The 17,829-nt window shown below is 56.0% G+C and overlaps 1 protein-coding gene across 4 annotated transcripts in view; it reads left to right on the top strand.

The window, feature by feature from the left end:
- The window catches only part of CASZ1 (castor zinc finger 1), a 153,170-nt gene that overhangs the window by 84,908 nt on the left and 50,433 nt on the right, over positions 1 to 17,829 (top strand). For 2 of the 4 annotated variants that reach the window (XM_069544748.1, XM_069544751.1), the window contains exons 1-2: positions 13,077 to 13,388; positions 13,869 to 13,907. In XM_069544748.1, coding sequence (XP_069400849.1) covers positions 13,340 to 13,388; positions 13,869 to 13,907 — 88 coding nt within the window. In that variant the 5' untranslated portion in view covers positions 13,077 to 13,339. Of the gene's footprint in view, positions 1 to 1,127; positions 1,180 to 3,256; positions 3,293 to 13,076; positions 13,389 to 13,868; positions 13,908 to 17,829 lie in introns of those variants that run through there. The other 2 variants (XM_069544750.1, XM_069544752.1) reach the window with 2 other exon arrangements.

The raw sequence follows: 17,829 nt of genomic DNA on the forward strand, positions 1-17,829 counted from the left end.
GGACCCAGCCCTCCTTAGGAGGACGTGTCAAGTACAATTAGCATTATCTATCTAAATATGTCCTGGGAACTCGAGGGCGGGCGGCGGGACTGGGTGGCATTCCAAAAGCCCGGTACAAGGTCACCTCACCTCTCACAATCCCCCCAATCTGATTTGGGGATTACATAGCCTAAGGAAATTGGTGTTATTCCTCTTGCATCATTGATAAGCCACAAATAAGGGAGTGAGGAGAAAAAAACAACAACAACTAGTAAACAGAAAAACAGTGTGGGTGGAGTCCTGAAGGCCCTGGGGGTGGGAGTAGGGGGTGGGAGTTGGGGTGGGCATGCAGGGCCTGCCTCAGGCAAGGGCAGGTGGGCCCAGGTCAGTGGGCAGAGAGCTCCTTGGGTTTTCTGTCCACAGGAGGAGTCTGTCCCATTTGAACCTGGCTCCCCAAATTCACACTCTGGGCAGGAGGGACTGGGCCTGGCAAACTAGGCGAGTTGCGTGTTGGCTAAAGACCCCCTATCTAGCTGGACCATCTTCCCTTTCCCTGCGTGGGCCCCTAGCATGGGTTGTGACTTATCAGTGGGGCCGCAGGGTGGAAGGTGCTGTCTGCAGCCTATCTCTGGGGGCTGAGGCTTCTTGGTCCCCGGCCCCTGGTCCCCCTGGCCCCTCTGTCACCCACCCGCTGTAGGGAACAGCTCGGCATCTGTCGGTTTACTTTCAGGGGCCAGGGGAAGAGAGTGAAGGGATGAGTGTTGCTGTGTCCGGTTACTGTCCCCAGTCCCCAGCTTGCTCAGCCACTGGAGCTCCAGGGGAGCACCCTGCCCTTACACGCGCATCTCTGCTTCCACAGACGTGTGTGCAGTGCAGCTTGACTTCCCTATCTTTGGTTGGGAGAGCCCTGAGGACCATATTTTCCACTGTGATCAGCCTCTACTTCTTTCTAAATTTTTTCAAATTTTGGTTTGGCATGTACTTCAGTGGTCCAAAATCAGTGCCCACTCCAGGTATCTGAGTTTTTGACACCCTTGACCAACCTGCAGCATCAGTCCCTTGGCCCTGGGGGTGGTGGTGGCACACTCTGGGGAACTGTACGGGTCCTGCCTTGAAAGGCTAAGAGGCTCTTCTCTGTCCTTCCTCAGGATGAAGTGACACCCCCACCGCAAGAGAGGAGCCTCTAGGACCCACGACAAGGTAAGGCCTGAGCCCTTCTGGATCCTTGCTTCCTTCCCCCTACTGGAGACCAGGCACCTGGTATATGGTCTGAGCTGGGCCCAGTCCTGCCAAGCACCCGGGGTGGGTCTGGAAGATGGAGATAAGGAATCAGAGGCACACTCCCCATTTGAACCTGGCAGGAAAAGATAACCCTGGTAGAAGTGTCTCAGATTGATAGTTAGGCTGGAAATGGGCTGGGGACCTGTGGATCACTGACTCTGGGCGTGGAATCTGTTCAAGGCAGCATCAGGCTAAGGTGTCAGCTGCCTGGCAGGACCATGCACAGCTCTCCATAGTGCTGTCAGCCTCTCTGACTGCTGCCTCTCTCCCTGGAGGCTCTGCTTGCAGCTTGTGCTTGGGAACCATATGGACTTGAAAGCCCTAGAAGTCCAGTCCTGCCTCTCCTGGGAGGCGGCCACCCTACCCCCTGGCCTCCTCCTCCCTCCATGGGACGCTGGCAGGGAGGAGGCCCTGGACTCTGAGCCCAGAGCAGGCTGCTGTCCTTCCTTCCTCTGGCCTGGCTGCACCTTCACAGACTGTCCCAGTCCTCCAGTGGCTGGAGGAACCTCGGGGGCCACTGGGCCTCGGCCCCAGGCAGTGCCGTGTCAGAGGTGACCGGTGGAACGCCAGTGTTATGTAAATAGCGGGGCCTGCCCGGCGGGCGAGCTAGCTGGCTGCAGCCATCCATCATCTGTGCGCGGCGGGGTGGGGGACAGACACGGCACCGTGCGCCTGGCTCCAAACCTGTTTGTTTTCCCTTTGTCTCACCCGTTTTGGGGGCCCCGGCTGTGACCGGCTCTGGGTTTTGTCCTGCTGGCCCCCTCCCCCAAGAGGATGGGGGGAGGGAAGAGATTCGCGCGGCTCCCACCGCGGCATCCCTTTCGGACTTCAAAGGCTCTCCCAGCATTGTCTGTGCCGGCGGGCAGTGGCCCTGAAAACGTGATCAGAGGCGGCCGGTGTAGGGCAGGCCCGGCCCGCGCCCTGCGCTCTCGCTGGGGCCCGTGGATTCCTCCCTTTGCCGCCAGCACCACCCTGGTTACAGCTCTGCTCCCCGGGCCTCTCTCCTCGTCTTTCTCTCCCCTGGCATCCCTTCTGGCCAGGCCGACCTTGCAGCTGCCCACTCCCATCCTCTCTTAGCCATAGCCCAACACCTCTCTCTTGGCATCAGGACTCCTGGAATGTTGAGAGCTGCAACTCTCTGCCCCTTCATGCCATCTGAAGCACAGTGGAGGGCTTTTGGGGATGCTGGGAGCTGGGAAGGACTGGTTCCTGAACATCTGTTTCCCATGCCAGCCCTAGTTTTCTTCTTTTCCTCCACCCTCTTCGGGTAAGGAGACCCTGACTTGCCCTCTGCCCAGCCCTTCTTTCTACTTCTTGGCAAGGTTCAGATTGGCTACTTCTGTCCTGAAAGTCACCCCCAGGTGCTTCCATTCTCTGGAGCAAGGCTTGGCAAAATATGGCCAGAGGGTTAACTTTGGCCCCCTGCCTGTTTTTGTAAATAAAGTTTTATTGGAACATAGCCACACCCACTCATTTGCATATTAGTTATGGCTGCTTTCACTCTAAGATGGCAGAGCTGGGTAGCTACAGCAAAGCATGTTTGGCTTGAAAAGTTTACAGTATTTACTCTCTGGCCCTTTACAGGGAAGGTTTACTATCTCTCACTCGAGTTTCTGGCTCCTATCTGCTGCTCTCTCTCTCTTTTTTTAATTAGTCAAATAGACATACCATGAAGTTTACCATTATAACTTTTTTTAAGTGTGCTGTTCCCTAGCATTAAGTACATTCACAGGGTTGTGCGACTGCTATCCTGCTCTGTGCTCATATCTTGCTCTGAGGCACCTGGGCAGTTGTCAGGGAGCCCCATCCCTGAGCTTATGGGACCGCTTGCAGTCTTGGTCCCTTTGGGGCCCCCCTTTTTCTCTCTCGTCTCTGTAGGACCTCATATCCTCTTGAGTCCCACCTCCCAAGAAGACCTACTTGTCCTCTCCTTGACAGTTTCCTCAGAGCTCTTGCTCCCAGCATCCCAGGAGCCTTGTATCTCCATCCTGTAGCCTTAGAAATTCTCAGGTCCAGTTTCCTCTTCTGCAAGGTAAGCAGAATATCTTGTTTGCAGTGTTATTTGGACAAGTAGTTGTTGTGGTTCAATTGCTCGGTCGTGTCCAGCTCTTTGCGACCCCAAGGACTATAAGCCACCAAGCTCCCCTGTCCTTCACTATCTCCCAGAGTTTGCTCAGATTCATGTCCATTGAGTCAGTATGCTATCTAACCATCTCAAGCATGTGAGTGGATGGGACTAAAGGTGTCTGACAGGTAGGCAACACCTACCTCCTTTGTTCCCTCCCTCCTTTGTTCCTTTATACCTGCCAGAGTGGGGGTCTTCCCCCAGGCATTTAGGAGGCAGCAGTCAGCCCTCAGCAGGTTCCATGCAGAGCCCCTCTCCTGCCCCGGGACCTCTGAGTCCCTCATCTTGGAGAAGCTGAGGCTCCTCGCTTGAGCAAGTGCTGTGGAAGATGCCCCTCTCCAGGGGGTGGACTGGGCACCCCTGAGTTCTCAGGTCAGTTCCACGTCCTGCACATCTGCTGCAGGGCCCTGGGAAGTTGCATCACCTCTCAAGCACCAGTTTTTTCATCTGTGAAAGGGACTGCCATTCTCTCTGCTCTTCAGGCTTGTTGCAAGCCTGAAAGCTGTGATCCTGGGGGCTGCTGAGGGCAAAGGAGGCCGAGCTGGGCTTCATTCTGGGGAAGGTGGGAACCAGGCCACAGTTCTAGGGAGCAGGCCCTGGATGTTATGTGGGTACTTGCTCTGTCCAGGGGCAGGGACCAAGGCTGCACATCACTACTGAGCTAATCTGGGATCCGGGCTCCAAGCTCTAGAGGAAAGGTTGGCAGGGAGAGGGAGAGGGGAGGAAACTGAAGCTGTGCAGCTGTCAAAGGTCTGAGCTGGAACCGGGTCCCTGCACAGATCACTAACTGCTCTTTCCTGCTGCTCTTGCTGCTCTCTCTCTTTCCATCCTCTCGTTGAGGGATCCCAACCTTTTGTAGGCTTGTGTTCCCCTCCAAGCCTTCTCTCAACATCCCATTAGTTTCTCTTCCTCCTCACCTCCCCACCACCCGTGCTGCCACCCCCAACTCCATGGCGCTCTCTCTCCCTCTCTCTCCTTTTCATCTACTCCGAAGGCTTTACTTTACTTCCTTGTCACCCTAATTGATTGCATTAACCTTTCAGCGTATTGGATTTCCTCGGCAGCGTGCAGAGAGCCCTGCGCAATATGCTTATAATCTGAGCCATAATGGACAGTTTGTAGTCAACAGGCCCCTTCTCCCATCTCTGCCATCGCTCCCGTTGACGTCTCTCTTGCCCAGGCCACCATGGCCACTTCCCCTGCCAGCAAGGCTGGGGCAGCAGAACTGGGCTAGGGAGCAGTAGGCAGAGCTGGGACCCTTTGATAGATTTCCCTGCCTCTCCTCTTGTGGCTCTGCCCTTGCCCCACCTCTGCTCTCCCAAGCCCCCCAGTCCAGGTCTTTGTCTGCAGAGTCCTCGCTGCTTCTAGACTCTCTGCCTAATGAATGACTGATGGAGCCAGCTTGGATTTGGCAAATAAGAGAGTTCCTGGGCTTCCCTGGTAGCTTGGTGGTAAAGAATCTGCCTGCCAGTACAAGAGACATGAGTTTGATTCCTGGGTCGCGAAGATCCCCTTGAGGAGGAAATGGCACCCCACTCCAGTATTCTTGCCTGGACAATCCATGGACAGAGGAGCCTGGAGGGCTATAGTTAATGGGGTTGCAAAGAGCCAGACATGACCACATGACTGAGTGTGCGTGCATGTGATGATTCCACCAAATGGTCCTCAGAGGAAACCTCAATTGCCTGGGAGGTTTTGGGGAAGGTGACGGTGACCACTCCAGGAGATCAAAGGGAGCTAAGAGGAAGAGTCTGAGGTCTCTGGGCTTGCCTGGCCCCTGAGCTAACCAGAGGTCTCTTTGGAACTTCTGGAAGCCAGGTCCACTCATGGAAAGGTATGGGAGCACAGGGGAGACACAAAGAAGGGGATCTGCTAAAGGCAAGGGAAGAGAGACAGACAGTGCTGGGGCTGGCCTGGGTGCTCCAGGTAGCAGTGGCCACTCCCAGTGGGTGAAGAAGTGGACTTGTGGACACACTGGGGCCCTGTCTTCTCCATGGTCCCAGGATTGTATGATCTGGATCCTTGGTGGATGATGTCTCAGTCTCTGTTTCCCATCTGATGTTTGTCAGCAGCTTTGAGCAGGACCACTTGCCAGGTGGCACTAGTGGTAAAGAACCCGCCTGCCAATGCAGGAGATGTAAGAGACGCAGGTTTGATCCCTGGGTCTAGAAGATCCCCTGGAGGAGGGCATGGCAACCTGCTCCAGTATTCTTGCCTGGAAAATCCCCTGGACAGAGAAGCCTGGTGGGGTACAGTCCATGGGGTCACAAAGAGTCAGACATGACTGAGCAACTCAGCACACACCCGTGCACCTGCCTTCATCAAAGGAACACAGACGTGATACAGGCAACAGGGCTCCAAACCAGGGAGAAGCCTTTGCAGGGCAGGGGGGCTTGGCTGGGCAGGAGACTGGCACTGGGAGAGGCTGGAGAAATGAGAGCTGGCTTCTCAGGTTGGTAAGAATGGGCTCCCTCTGGAGGGTTCTCAGATGGGCACCTGCTTGTCCAGCATCAGGCAGAGGACAGCCCGTGCCAGCCACCTGGTTCTGGGATCTCAGTGAGTTCTGGCCCCGTTGGTCCTGGCCAGGGCTGCCAGCCCTCAGACCTGAAGCCTGGTCAGCTGAGTCTTCATTCATAACAGGATGGACGTGGGGTTGAATACATTAGTGTCAGGCCCGAGGAGTAGGATGCAAGCTCCCCTTAGCCCTGGTGGTACTGCTCTCTCCCTCCGCCCTCTGTCCATCATCTTCCCCTTCTCACCATCCCCCCTCCCCAACCTCCCATCGCTCCATCACTCCAAAGGGCAGGCTTTGCTGGAGGAGGCTGGACTAGGTTCTTCCCATCCTCTCCCAGGGATTTGGGGGGTGGGCAGAGGGCACGGCAGGGAGAAGCCAAGCAGCGAATTAAAGTTTGGTGATTGTCAGTGTCAGGAGAGGCTAAATAACCCTGTAACTAGTATGAAGGTGAATTCACGGTCTGCTGCACATGGAAAATATGAGTGCTCTGTGAGACGGAGAGTGAGCGCAGTCTGCCCGCCGCGGTGGGTAGCCTCCTCTCCAGGGACCCGGGCGGGGAGGCAGAAGGAGGGCTGCGCACTCTCCCATGCCTGCCAGGGAGCAGACACCCAGGAATCCCAACCAAGTATTGAGCAGGGGTGGGTGGGGGGCAGCTCAGAGGGTTGACAACCTGCTGGCCGGGCCCCCGGGCCCCAGGTAGACATTTGCAAGCCCCAGCAGTACACGCTTATGGACACCAGCCCAGGCCCAGGATGCCAACTCATCCTCCCCCAGTCCACATGAATTGACTAATCACCGGTCCTTATTGAGCATGTCCTCTGTGCCAGGCTGTGTGCTGCATATGTCCTTATGACAACTCAATGCCGTAAGTGCCATTAGCTTTCCCCCTTTTTGTCCCCACTTTTTATAACCACTTTATTGAGGTGTAATTCACATGCCAAGTGTACAGTTCAGTGGTTTTTAGTATATCCACAAGGTTGTGCCACCATCACCAGGATCTAATTTTAGACTATTTCCATCACCCCAGAAAAAAAAAAAGCTGGTGCTCATTAGCAGTCACTCTCCATTCTCCCCGACCCTCAGCCCTAGGCAATCACTAATTATTATTCACTTTGATGCTGAGAAACTGGAGGCTCAGAGAGGGTCAGTGATTTGAGTGAGGTTACACAGCTGGTGAGAGATGGAACTGGGATTTGAACCCAGGTGGCGGAACTCTGGCGCCTGTATTCCATGAGGGACTGCCTGATGTCCTGGCTACCTGGACACATGCAGGTGTCCTACCAGATGTTTCTAACAGCATGGGCTCAGGCGTGTATGAGCACTATCCAAACTCGTAAGCCCAGGTGGCAACACGCATGTCTCTCCCCAGGTACACTTGCAATTCCACATAGAAAAATTCACACCCCCCAGAAGGACAGCCAACCCCCACCCCCTTCTCCCTCAGCCAAGCTCCTGGAGGGGAGGGGTTGGCACAGGGACTGACAGCAACAAGGGAGCCAAAGTGGCCAGTGAGACCTGGGTGGTTTGGAGCTTTAAAATGAAGAATACCCATTATCTCCTGTAGCTGATAATTGTAACTGCAATAAAATGCCAACACAACATTCCAGAACAGGTCCCTGCCCAGGTTGGGGCCACAGGCTGGGCCGTGGCCCCGGGGGTGAGGTAGCGAGCTCAGCTCTCTGCATCGTGCTTTCTCTGTCTTTTCTTCTCTCTTTCCTTCTGTCTCTTTCTCACTCTCTTTTATTTCTACCCAGTTTGTCTTTCCCTTTTTCCCCTCCCACCTGCCTCTTTCCTCTCCACACACCCACTTTCCCACCCTAAAACAAAACAAAACAAAACAACCTTTTGTGACCATACTTTTGCACTTGAGAAATTAGGGAATTAATGTGAAACTGTTACTGTTCTGATAAGAGATACATACAAGGATGAGAGACAAAGGGGAAGGGAGAGAATGAGTCTGTTGGATTTGGTTTGGGGTTTTTTTTTCCTCCTTCTTCCCTCTCCCTCCAAAGCGGAAGATCCGGCCGGGCCAGTTTGGATATTTATTAAGAAAAAGCCAAAGATAATTAACTTTTTTGTTTTTGTTTTGTTTGCGGGTGCCTCCCCTGCTGGCACTCCTGACTGCCTGGCAAATTAAACCTGCTCCCTGCTCCCGGGAGCTGGGCTGCCAGCAACTCGGCTACTGCCCGCCCTGAAACTGCCGGGCCCAGCGGCTGCCCACCCGGCCACCCACCTTGGGTTGGAGATCTAGGGTCACTTTATGCTACCACAGGTGCCACCTCCCCAGGCTCTTCTAACTCCAGGAGCAGCCTTAGAGAGTGGGGTAAGTGGCCTGGGATGGCGGGGGCTGAGAGAGGAGGGCCTACTATTGGGGTTATGGCCAACAGTTCCCTAAAAGGAAATGGGGGTAAAACAGTGAGCTCTCCCATGAGGAAAGGATAGTCCTTCTGGCCAGTTAAGCCGGTTGGCTTCCCAGAAGAGGGGAAGAACAGGGAATGAGCTGGTAGTGCAAGGAGAGGCCAGATTTGGGCCACATCCATCCCCAGCTCTTCTCCCAGAAGGCTGGTACACTGCCAGGGCCCATGGCTCCTGGGAATGCTCTGGAGAAGGCTGGGGGCCACAGGACCATCCCATGATGTCTGGCTACCCTGGGCATCAGGCCCCATGCTCCTCTCACCTCTGACCCAGCCCAGGCCATTTGGGGACCCGGCCGGGTGCCTGGAGAGCCGGCACCTGGGTCAGAAGCTGGCTGCCTCTGGTCTGCTGCCCCAGAACCGTGCAGAGCCCTGAGGCCAAGCTGTGACCTGGGCCCAAGCCATGTCCGTGGGCCAAGGAGGTGGCACTTATGGTCCTTGTTCTCGGTGGGGGACAAAGTTGAGGGCATCTGAGGAGCCAGGACAGCGAGTGAGGAGGAGGGTCCTCTCCAGGGCCTGGCCCAGCCCTGATGCTTGGGGGTGGAGGTGTGCTTTGCCCCTCTGCTAAATTAATGTGCCTCAGCCCCTTCCCTGACAGGGACGTCTCCCCTGCCCCCCTAGCTTTGTCCCCAACTGGGCAAGCAGGCATCAGTGCATGTGGTCCCTCCAGGTAGGGAACCTGCTCTGGAGCTGGGCACAGAGAAGAGGGCATCTTCCAGGGATTTTGCTGGCCCCCTTTTTTTTCTCTGAAATATAAGGATGAGCAATTTTTTTGGTTTCAATTTAGCATTGGAGAATTTTATAATTTAGTAATTAAAATCTCTGATAGGCTTTAGAAATTGCGGCTAATTGAATTTAATGGGAAGATGATTTTCAATTTTATTTGATTACCGGGACCCCTGGCATCGGTATTTATGGGAAAAAAATGGGAAATGTGCTGTGTGGGCTAAGATGGCATAATTGAATTAGGGATAATCGGATTTCTCCGTCATGAATTTCACTATAATTTTCCTATAATTTTCCATTAGATATCTAGTTTACAAATATTCACAAAGAAATGAAGCTCTTTCGGAATGGAGATTGCTGGCTAACAGGATTACGGGGCCGAGCGTGCGGCGGCTCTGCCAGCCCCTAAACCGCCATAATGCATTCCTTGTATCTGCCTTACATTTAGCTTGAGCCCGGCCTCAGCCCCTGGCTCTGCTAGGCCTCCCTGCCCTTTGTTTCCTCTTCATCCCGTCTTCCCTCAGCCCGGACACCGAAACCATCCAGCGCCCAGGACCTCTCTCACCCAGCCTCAGGCTAGCCCCGTCCCCTGTGCCAGGCGACGCAGCTCTCGGCTCCGTCCCCACCATCCTTCCCATCCACCCTTTGCTGACTTAGGGCTGTTTCTGACACTCTTCCGCTGTCCGCCCAGGGAGGGCACTCACATGCGGGCACACGGGCTCCCTCGCAGGTGCGAACATGCTGGCTTACAGGCACACACAGTCGTCTGGCCAAGGCTCCAGTGCCCTGGCTCAGTCGCCTCAGAGGGAACCAGTTTATTGGGATCCTGGGGTGGGGTGCAGGAACAAAAGGAGCTTTGTTCAAGTTTATGTGAAAGTTACGAATTCAAAGTGAGAGCAGATAAAGCATGAGATACCCAGTGTGTAAACAGGCTGCTGAGTGAGAAGGCCCCGGGCTCGGGAGGGAGAGAAAAAGAGTAGGCAAACCGGGGATGTGAAGATGCTGGGAGCCATCGAGGGAACCTGCCCGGGAAGAGCTGACAGGCTTCCTGAGACCCCTGCGAGGGGCCTGATGGTTGGCATGGCTGTGTAGGGCTCCTCATTTTCCCTCGGGGATGGGGAGCATGAGGAGGAGGGCCTTGAGACCAGGAGGAGCTGTGGCTTTGGGCTTTCCATCCCTGGGGCCCTGGGCACAGAAACTGTGGCCTGGGCTCAGGGTTACAGGGGTGTTACCACATCAGAGTTCTCAAGGCAAAATGGGCCACAGGCTGAGGTGCCAGAGTCCTGGGCCTCTCCCCTTCACACAAAGGGAAAGAGATCGGGGGACCCCCGCCGTGACACGGCCTGTGACTCACATCTATGACCTCAAAGCCTCAGCCTTCTCAGGTCTCAGATCATAACACGCCAGGATGGCCTCATGTTCTGTGTGCCTCAGGAAGGAAGGCCCCTCACTCTTGGGCAACACTTCTTATGCCGGCAGTGGCTGATGGTAGCCATCATCTTGGCAGAGCTGAGGGTCTCTGGGCCGTTCCTGCCTCCCTCTACTACTGGCTGTGCTTGGCGGGCCCCCTCTAGTCCACCTTGCCTGCCCCCACTTCCTTCCAGCTCTCTCATTTCTACCCTTCAGCCATTCCTCTCCAGCCTTGATCCACCAGAGGTGCAAAGTTATTATGCAGCCAATCCTGTGGGCCCTGTGGTGGGTAACTGGCAGGCAGGCCCTTCCAGACCCTGACCACCATCCTCAGAAGCCCAGAAGGACATTCATAGGCAGCCCATAGGCCATGTGGGTATATATGCAGGGAGCTGCCCATAGGTGCATATTTCAAATGCACCCAGAAATTCCCCTTTCACCCCTATGTCTTCAGGCTTCTGTCTACATCCCAGTTGCCCACATCAGGAAGCAGACACTCAGATTGGGATTTGGGTTGGACTGCCTGCTGTTACAACCCAAAGCTGTAAGCCTTGCTTTGGGGAGTCAGGGGTGGGAGTACCCAGAGGCATGTGTGTACCCCAGAGCAGTCCTGGAAGCCGCAGTGCCCTCTCTGAGATCCTGTGTGGGGAGCAGAAGCTCGTGGCCTCACTGCTTGATTGCCCTTTTCCAGCAACATCTAGGAAACACTGGGCTTGGTTTGTTTAAGGAGCTCTGGTCACTTATTCAAGATTTTAGGGCTGGGGTACACTCAGAGCTCTTGGGCCTCTCCAGCTATTCATCCTCCGTAATGATGGGGCAGGCCTGAAGGGTAAAGGTTGTGTGACCACCGGAATGGGGGTTGCCAAGAAGGCATCAAGGAAGGTGGTCAGATGGGGAAGCAACGCTAACCTCCCTGTGAGGCCACTTGAAACTAAAGCGCAATTTTAAAAAAAGGAAAGAAAGAACAAAAATAAGGGAAAAGTGGGAGAAACAGTAGACTGTTAAACTCCCTGACTTCTTTGCCCCAAGGCCTCCCTGGGCCTTTCCCTTTGCAAAATAGAAACATTGCAAAAACAATCCAGTGCCATTTTGCTGAACTTCGCCCAAAGAACAGAGAGCAGAAAGCCTGGGTTCTGAGCCCCTCATTGAAGTGTGGCCTCCCCTGAAACAGGATAGGGAAAGAAGGCAGCAGGCTGGGTGCAGGAGGGCCCGAGGGACAGCTGGGGACAGTGAAGTCCAGGTGTTTCACCTGCAAAACCTCCAGCTTCCTGCTCACCTGCCTGCTTCCTTCCTCGGCACCGCGCCCCCCGACCCGCCCACCTCCCCACCCCCACCCCCGTGGGTAATCTAGGTGACTAAAATTGAAGGAATCTCAACATATCTGGCTACAGCGGGGACTTCTGGGGACAGAAGGGCCCACCAAAGTACTTTCTCTGAGGGTGAAAAGAGGGAAAGGAGAGAACAAGTTGCCTGGTCCAGCGATGAACTGGCAGGCAGGAAATGTGGCGATGTCCGAGGGGGCAGGCGGCAGGACACTGGCTCCTCGGCGGAGGGTTGTCTGGGCCCTGTCTGCCCGGGCCCTGCATGGGGTGTGGCGGAGGCAAGAGGGCGGGTTGGAAACCCAAGAGACAGCAGATCCGTGGTGGGGGCGCTCCTAGGACTCATAGCCAAGGCGGGGTGAGAGAAGAGATGCTGCCCGGGCTGCGGAGCTGGGGGCTGAACTTCCGGGCAACAAAAGGAGTAGGAAGGTCCCGAAAGCAGAGGCGTAGAGGGGACCTGGGTAGACCAGGGATCGGGGTGGGGTGGGGTGCCAGGGTGCATTTAAAGGCAAAGCCAAACCGAAGTGGTGGAACCCCGGGGGTCCCTGCACTCGTGAAGCCTGCGGGGGCCACGGTGTGCGAAACACCGCGGGCCGCCGCGCGTGTTCCGCGGGACACCCGTGCCCACTGCCCCCGAGTCTTTTCTCCTCACAACTAAAAAACACCACCACCAACAGGGATGAGGGAGGAAAGAAAGCCCCTGGTACCCCCGCACCCGAAACCCGAGGGGCGCGCGAGGGCGGAGCCGTGGAGTAAGGCTCAGTAGGCGCGACCCCGCGGCGCTCACACCTGAGCCCACCCGCGCCCAAAAGTTTGCTCGGCCGCGCGCGCCGCGAGCCCTTGGCCGGCCGGCGCCGGAGAGTGAGTCCGCGCGCGGCCGCCATCGAGTCGCGCTCGCGGGGCCGGAGCGCAGAGGGGAGCTTGCGAACGCGCGCCCGCCGGAGTCCGGCCAGAGTTGGCGCGGGGGCGCGAGAGCGGGCCGCCGGCTCCTCTCGGACTGCCGAGCCCCCGCCAGCCTCCCCGCTCCCGCCCGGCCCCGGCCGCCGAGTCCCCGCCTCCCTCCTCCCTCCGAAGTCTAAGGTTTGGGCAATCGCTGAGCCAATAAGGCTGGCCGCCCGGGCCGGTGCGCTGAAGTCGCGCGCGCTCGCGCTTGCGAGCGGGCGCCGGGCGGGGGCGCGCGTGTGAGCCGCGCGCGCGCGGCGAGCGGGAGAGGGGACCAGACGGAGGCGCGCGTGAGGGAGCGGGCGCGGGGCCGGCGAGCGCGAGCCCATTCACTCCAGCATCCCGGCGGGCGGGCGCGCGCGGGCGCGCGGGCGCGCGGGCGCGGGCGGGCCGAGCTCTGCTCTTTCACCTGCCGGGGCGGCGCGGGCCCGGCCTGGAGGAGGCGGCGCCGCGGCCGCCCTGCCAATCACCTCGGCGCCTGGCAGCGCCCCCGGCCGCTCCCGCCCGCCCGCTCCCTCCTGCCAAACTGTTACCCTGAGTGTTACAGTCAGGAGCAATGACATCAGGGCTTTAAAACAACTTGTTATTCGGGGAGTAATCAGTTGCAATTAGGCATTAATTAAGTATTATGAAAGTTGATTATTTAAGTGAATTCGGCTTTCGACTCTCCGACTATGGTGAGTACCGGAGTGGGGCGGGGGAGGGCAGGGGGCGCCGCCGCGGGGCTCCGACCCGGGCGCTGGGCGGGGGGCGCGGCGCGGCGCGGCGCGGCTGGGCGGGGCGGGGGTGGCGGGTGCCTAGCCGGGCCGGGCGCGGGCGGGGGCGCCCCTCGGCTTCGCGGGCCGGCCGGGACCCCGGACCCGGGCAGGGTCTATAAATAGTTTCTCTTTTAGTTTAATAAAGTCGAGAGCGGCGAGGAGCTGCTTTGAGTGTGCAATGCCGGAGAGCGAGAGCCAGCGGGGCGGGAGGGAGAAACTTTCGCTCTGCCTCCGGGTCCCCTTTCTCGTCGCTCCCCTCGTCCCGGGGACTTGACCGCCCCTCGATGGGGGGAGGGTGCGGAGAGCCGAGGGGGGAGGCTGGGGTGGGAAGTGGGGGGCACTGCGAGAGACTAAACAGATTTCTTTTCTTTCCTCTTCTTTTTTTGGCGATCCTCGAAGAGTTTGGGACCAAAGAGAGGAGAATGGATCTTGGTACAGGTACCGGCCGGTGGGAACCAGGGGGTGGCTCTTTCACTTTTCTTTCGGTTCTTTTACGGAAGTTATTATTTTTAGCCCAATGAGGTAGCAGCTGAGCAGGGGGTGGGGGCTGGCCTGGAGAGGGTCTGGTGCCGGCTGCGCTTCTCGCCCTGGTTTCTGGATTGCGAGGCTTTTGATGATATTATTGTTATTATTTGTTACTTGCTTAGTGACTGTGACTAATTTGATGCTTGTCATTATGAAAGAACAGAGAGGAGCGGGAGCTGGGGGGCACCCAGAGAAAGGATTTAGGGGTTTTTTGTGGGGTTTTTTTTTTCATTCTCCGTGTTTTTTGAATGGCTGCGTGCTTTTTCTGTACCTTTTTTTCCCCAGGAAAGATCTCTATGTGTCTGGCTGTGGGGTGTGTGTTTTTATTTTTTTAGTGGGGGGGTTGGTTTAGTTTTTGAAAGCAGCGTCCTGTTGGGAAAGGTGGTTAGTCTGGTTTCGGGGCGACTGTCTCAAGGTAAAGGAATTTAATTTATTTGGGACAAGGCCTTGTCGGATGAACAAGCTGCTTATTATGGCTAATGAGTGTTTTTCACCTGAGAACCCGTGGGATGAGGCGGCTGTTATCAGTTCAAAGTGAGGGGCCCAGGACTTGCTCCCATCCCCCTTAGCCCCCACCCTGGGAGAGGGTAGACCAGACCAACTACTCAATTTGGACGTCTGGGTTTTGGGGTGCCTAGCATGGCACCTAGTTTAGTGTTCCAGATAGCATAGTGCTGGCCTGGAGCAGAGTTTATCCTGAGATTTTGGTGTTTTATTGGTTTTAATCTAATTGTATCAACACTTCTTTTCCCATCTGAGTCTAGAATGATGGTTTACTTTAAATTCCTCAAGACTTCCCATTAGCCCTCTGTATTGAAATAGACTTTTGACCAGGACCCTCATCCTAGGCACTGTCTTCTTCCTAAATGTTTTTAAATCTGTGCTAAACAGGTTGATAATTCCTGGAGATTGATCTCTGAACCCTTCTGTTTCATTTATGGAAGGTGGTATGGGTCAGAGTTGTTGTTTATAATGGCCCAAGTCCATGGCATTGCCCCTTGGGACAACATTTGACCTTTTGAAGTCAAAAGGGAGTGGGCAGAGAGGGCAGGAGGCAGCACTGGGGGGCCCAGTGTCAGGACATGGCGGCAGGGGTTGGGAAGGAGGGAGATGTGTTTGTGGGGGAGGGAGTATTAAGACTGTGTTCTGCCAGGTGTGATCTTGGTGAATCCCATGTGGAGGTCCACACGACCTCTGTGCCCAGGAAGGGTGCGACACCCCCTGCTGGGCAAAGTGGTTAAGGTGTCTGAGGCCAGGGCTGCCACCCTGCCCCTCCCTGCCCTTCCCTCCCACGGAGAAGCAGCCCGCCCCCACCTCTAATCAAGTGTCTCATCAACTCCCTCTCAGGCCCCACCCCTTTTCTTTAGAAACAGGGGCCCCCACCCATCCCAGCTGAGAAGCAGACCTTATACGTGGACCAGTGGTGGTAATGCACTGCCCCCTACTCGGGGCAAATGATCCTGTGCTTGTGGGTGCACAGGGGACCCAGGCATTACCTAGCTGGAAGTTGGGTCCTCTTCATCTTCCTCCATCCAACCCCGATGGCAGCTGGAGCTGGCCTCCATCCTGCCCCCTTACATCAGCCTGCTCTTGGGGCACACTCCAAAGCCCTTCCATAGGGTATCCCCAACTGGAGAGAGGGCCTGCTGGGCCTGTGGGTGGCAGAATCTCTTGTCGCACTTACTTGTCCCTGCACTCTAGATACAGACTCTGGGAACTTTTCCTGGAAGTTAGAAGGGCCCCTGAGGTCAGCTGGTTCCTCCTGTAGCTGGAGCAGGGCACTCTCAGCAGGACCCAGGCCTGGGCTCTGGCCACTCAGTGAGGGGAGGTCCAGGGTGTCAAAGTTCTGACTGTTTCCTGGAGGAGTCATCTGGTGATACCATCTCAGCTTTTTCTTTGAACTTGGAAGTTTCACTTAATCTCAGGACTTCAGAAGAAAAGCACTTTTTCCCCTCTTCACAAAAAAAGGGAAGCAGGTGGGAACTCTGAGATCCCCTCTGAGCCTGTCTCTGGACTCACTCCATCTCATCTTTCGTCGACTTCTTGAATGTACTTCGGCTCACAGCCAAGGCCAGGGACCTCATTTCTGGCCTGGGCTCATTTCTGGTGTGGTGAGGGGCTCTCTTCTTTGAGGCCATCTCGGGCAGCTAGCACTGTACAAGGCTGGAGACACAGGCCCCAAAGGGTTGCTGGCCCCAGGGGCCCAGTAAACACTGGATCGTGGGTTAACATCACCTCCAGCTTCGGACAGGTCTAAGGAAGCACTCCAGCCATAAGTAACTCAGTGGTGGGAGAACCGTGGCTTCACCCGAGGGGTACCTCAAGCAGGACTTCAAGGCCCTCGGGGACCATGTGGACCCCTTTACTTCCACCATAGTTCAGCCAAGGGCTGGATCAATCTGGACGTCTTTAGCAATAAAAAATGCCGATGTCGTCCTAATTCACCAGGCCCCGAGATGACAGCAAATTTACATTTTTTAATTAAACTAGCAGCCAGTTTTTATGAGAGGGGGTTGGGTTATGCAAATCAAATGGTTGTGTACGGAAGATTAGGAGAGTTTGGGAATAAATTCCACAAATGCTAATAAAAAAAAAGAGGAAAGAGAAAGAAAGGGAGGGAGGGAGGAGAGAGAGGAAGAGAGGAGGACATAGTTCCATTAGGCCCTTTTAGAGTGATTTCCCTGGGGGAGGGAGCCAGGAGGGGGAGGGGAGGAAGAAGGAAGCTTTCAGACACAGGTGAATCCAGGCTGCACTTGGGAGGCTCCCCAGGATTAGGCCCCACTAGGCTGATTCCCAGGCCCTGAGAAAACCTGGAGGCCAGGATGAAAATGATTTTGAAACAGCGGTTAAGCTTTAAGAAGGAACTCATGCCCTTGATTCTTGAGGATCTAGTTGTAAGTGCCCCCCAGCTCCCTAGGGAGATCCTGAGAAGATGGGGAGGGGCTCTCCAGGGCTGGAGCTGTCCATCAGAGGACCCAAGGTGGACTCTTCCAGGTAAAGGGCAAAATGGGCAAGAGAGCAAGTTCAAAGGGATGACCAGGGACCCCAGCGGGAACCACGAGGGCCAGCACTGCACACTGAGCTGTGCGGCTGCCGCTGTGTCGTCAGGGTGAGTCAGGGGAGGTATCAGTGCTGCTCACTGAACCAGGCCTGCTTCTTTTCCCCTGGGATCAGCTCAGCTGGGACTCTAGACCCAGATCTCCTTTCATGGCATACAAACCCCCGTGTTGTATCCTGGCCATGGGCTCAGTTGTGGATGAGGCCAGGAGTGATGGGGTCAAGGGAGGCTGAGACAGATTGGCTTAGTAGCCTAGTTCTTGGAGTGGAATAGTGTCGTGGCCATGTGCTTCGAGGATTCCCAGTCTCAAGGAAGGAGAGGAAAGGCTGCAGACTTCTTCCAGGCAGTATCTGACCCCAGGGAGGAAAGACTTCGGCTTCCCCAGCCCAGCCCCTGCTGGGTCTGAGTGTCAGACCACCGCTAGACTCTCAGGACTGTTGTAAGCCACTGGTTGAAGGCCAGGGCCTTGCCAGGAGTGGAGGCGTCTAGGAACCTTGCTGGCTGTGGTTACACTTTCACCCGGATGTACACTGGGGACTGGGAAGGTTTTTGTGGTGCTTCTGAAGGAAGAGATTCCATGCCGGGCTTGGGGCAGAGCAAGTTGTCCTCGATTTTCCTTTGTCGAGCCTTTACTTGGCCAGATACACCCACTCAACCAGTCTAAGTTGGGGCCGGTCCCTACCAACTGTCAGGTTGAGCACCGGTTTTGCCAGTCTGCTGCAAGGGGTAGGTGCTTTGGTGCCATCTTGGCAGGAAGGAGCAGTCAGAGCCAAGCAC

This window comes from Ovis canadensis, chromosome 12 (genome assembly GCF_042477335.2).
Source record: "Ovis canadensis isolate MfBH-ARS-UI-01 breed Bighorn chromosome 12, ARS-UI_OviCan_v2, whole genome shotgun sequence".
Taxonomy (NCBI): Eukaryota; Metazoa; Chordata; class Mammalia; order Artiodactyla; family Bovidae; genus Ovis; species Ovis canadensis.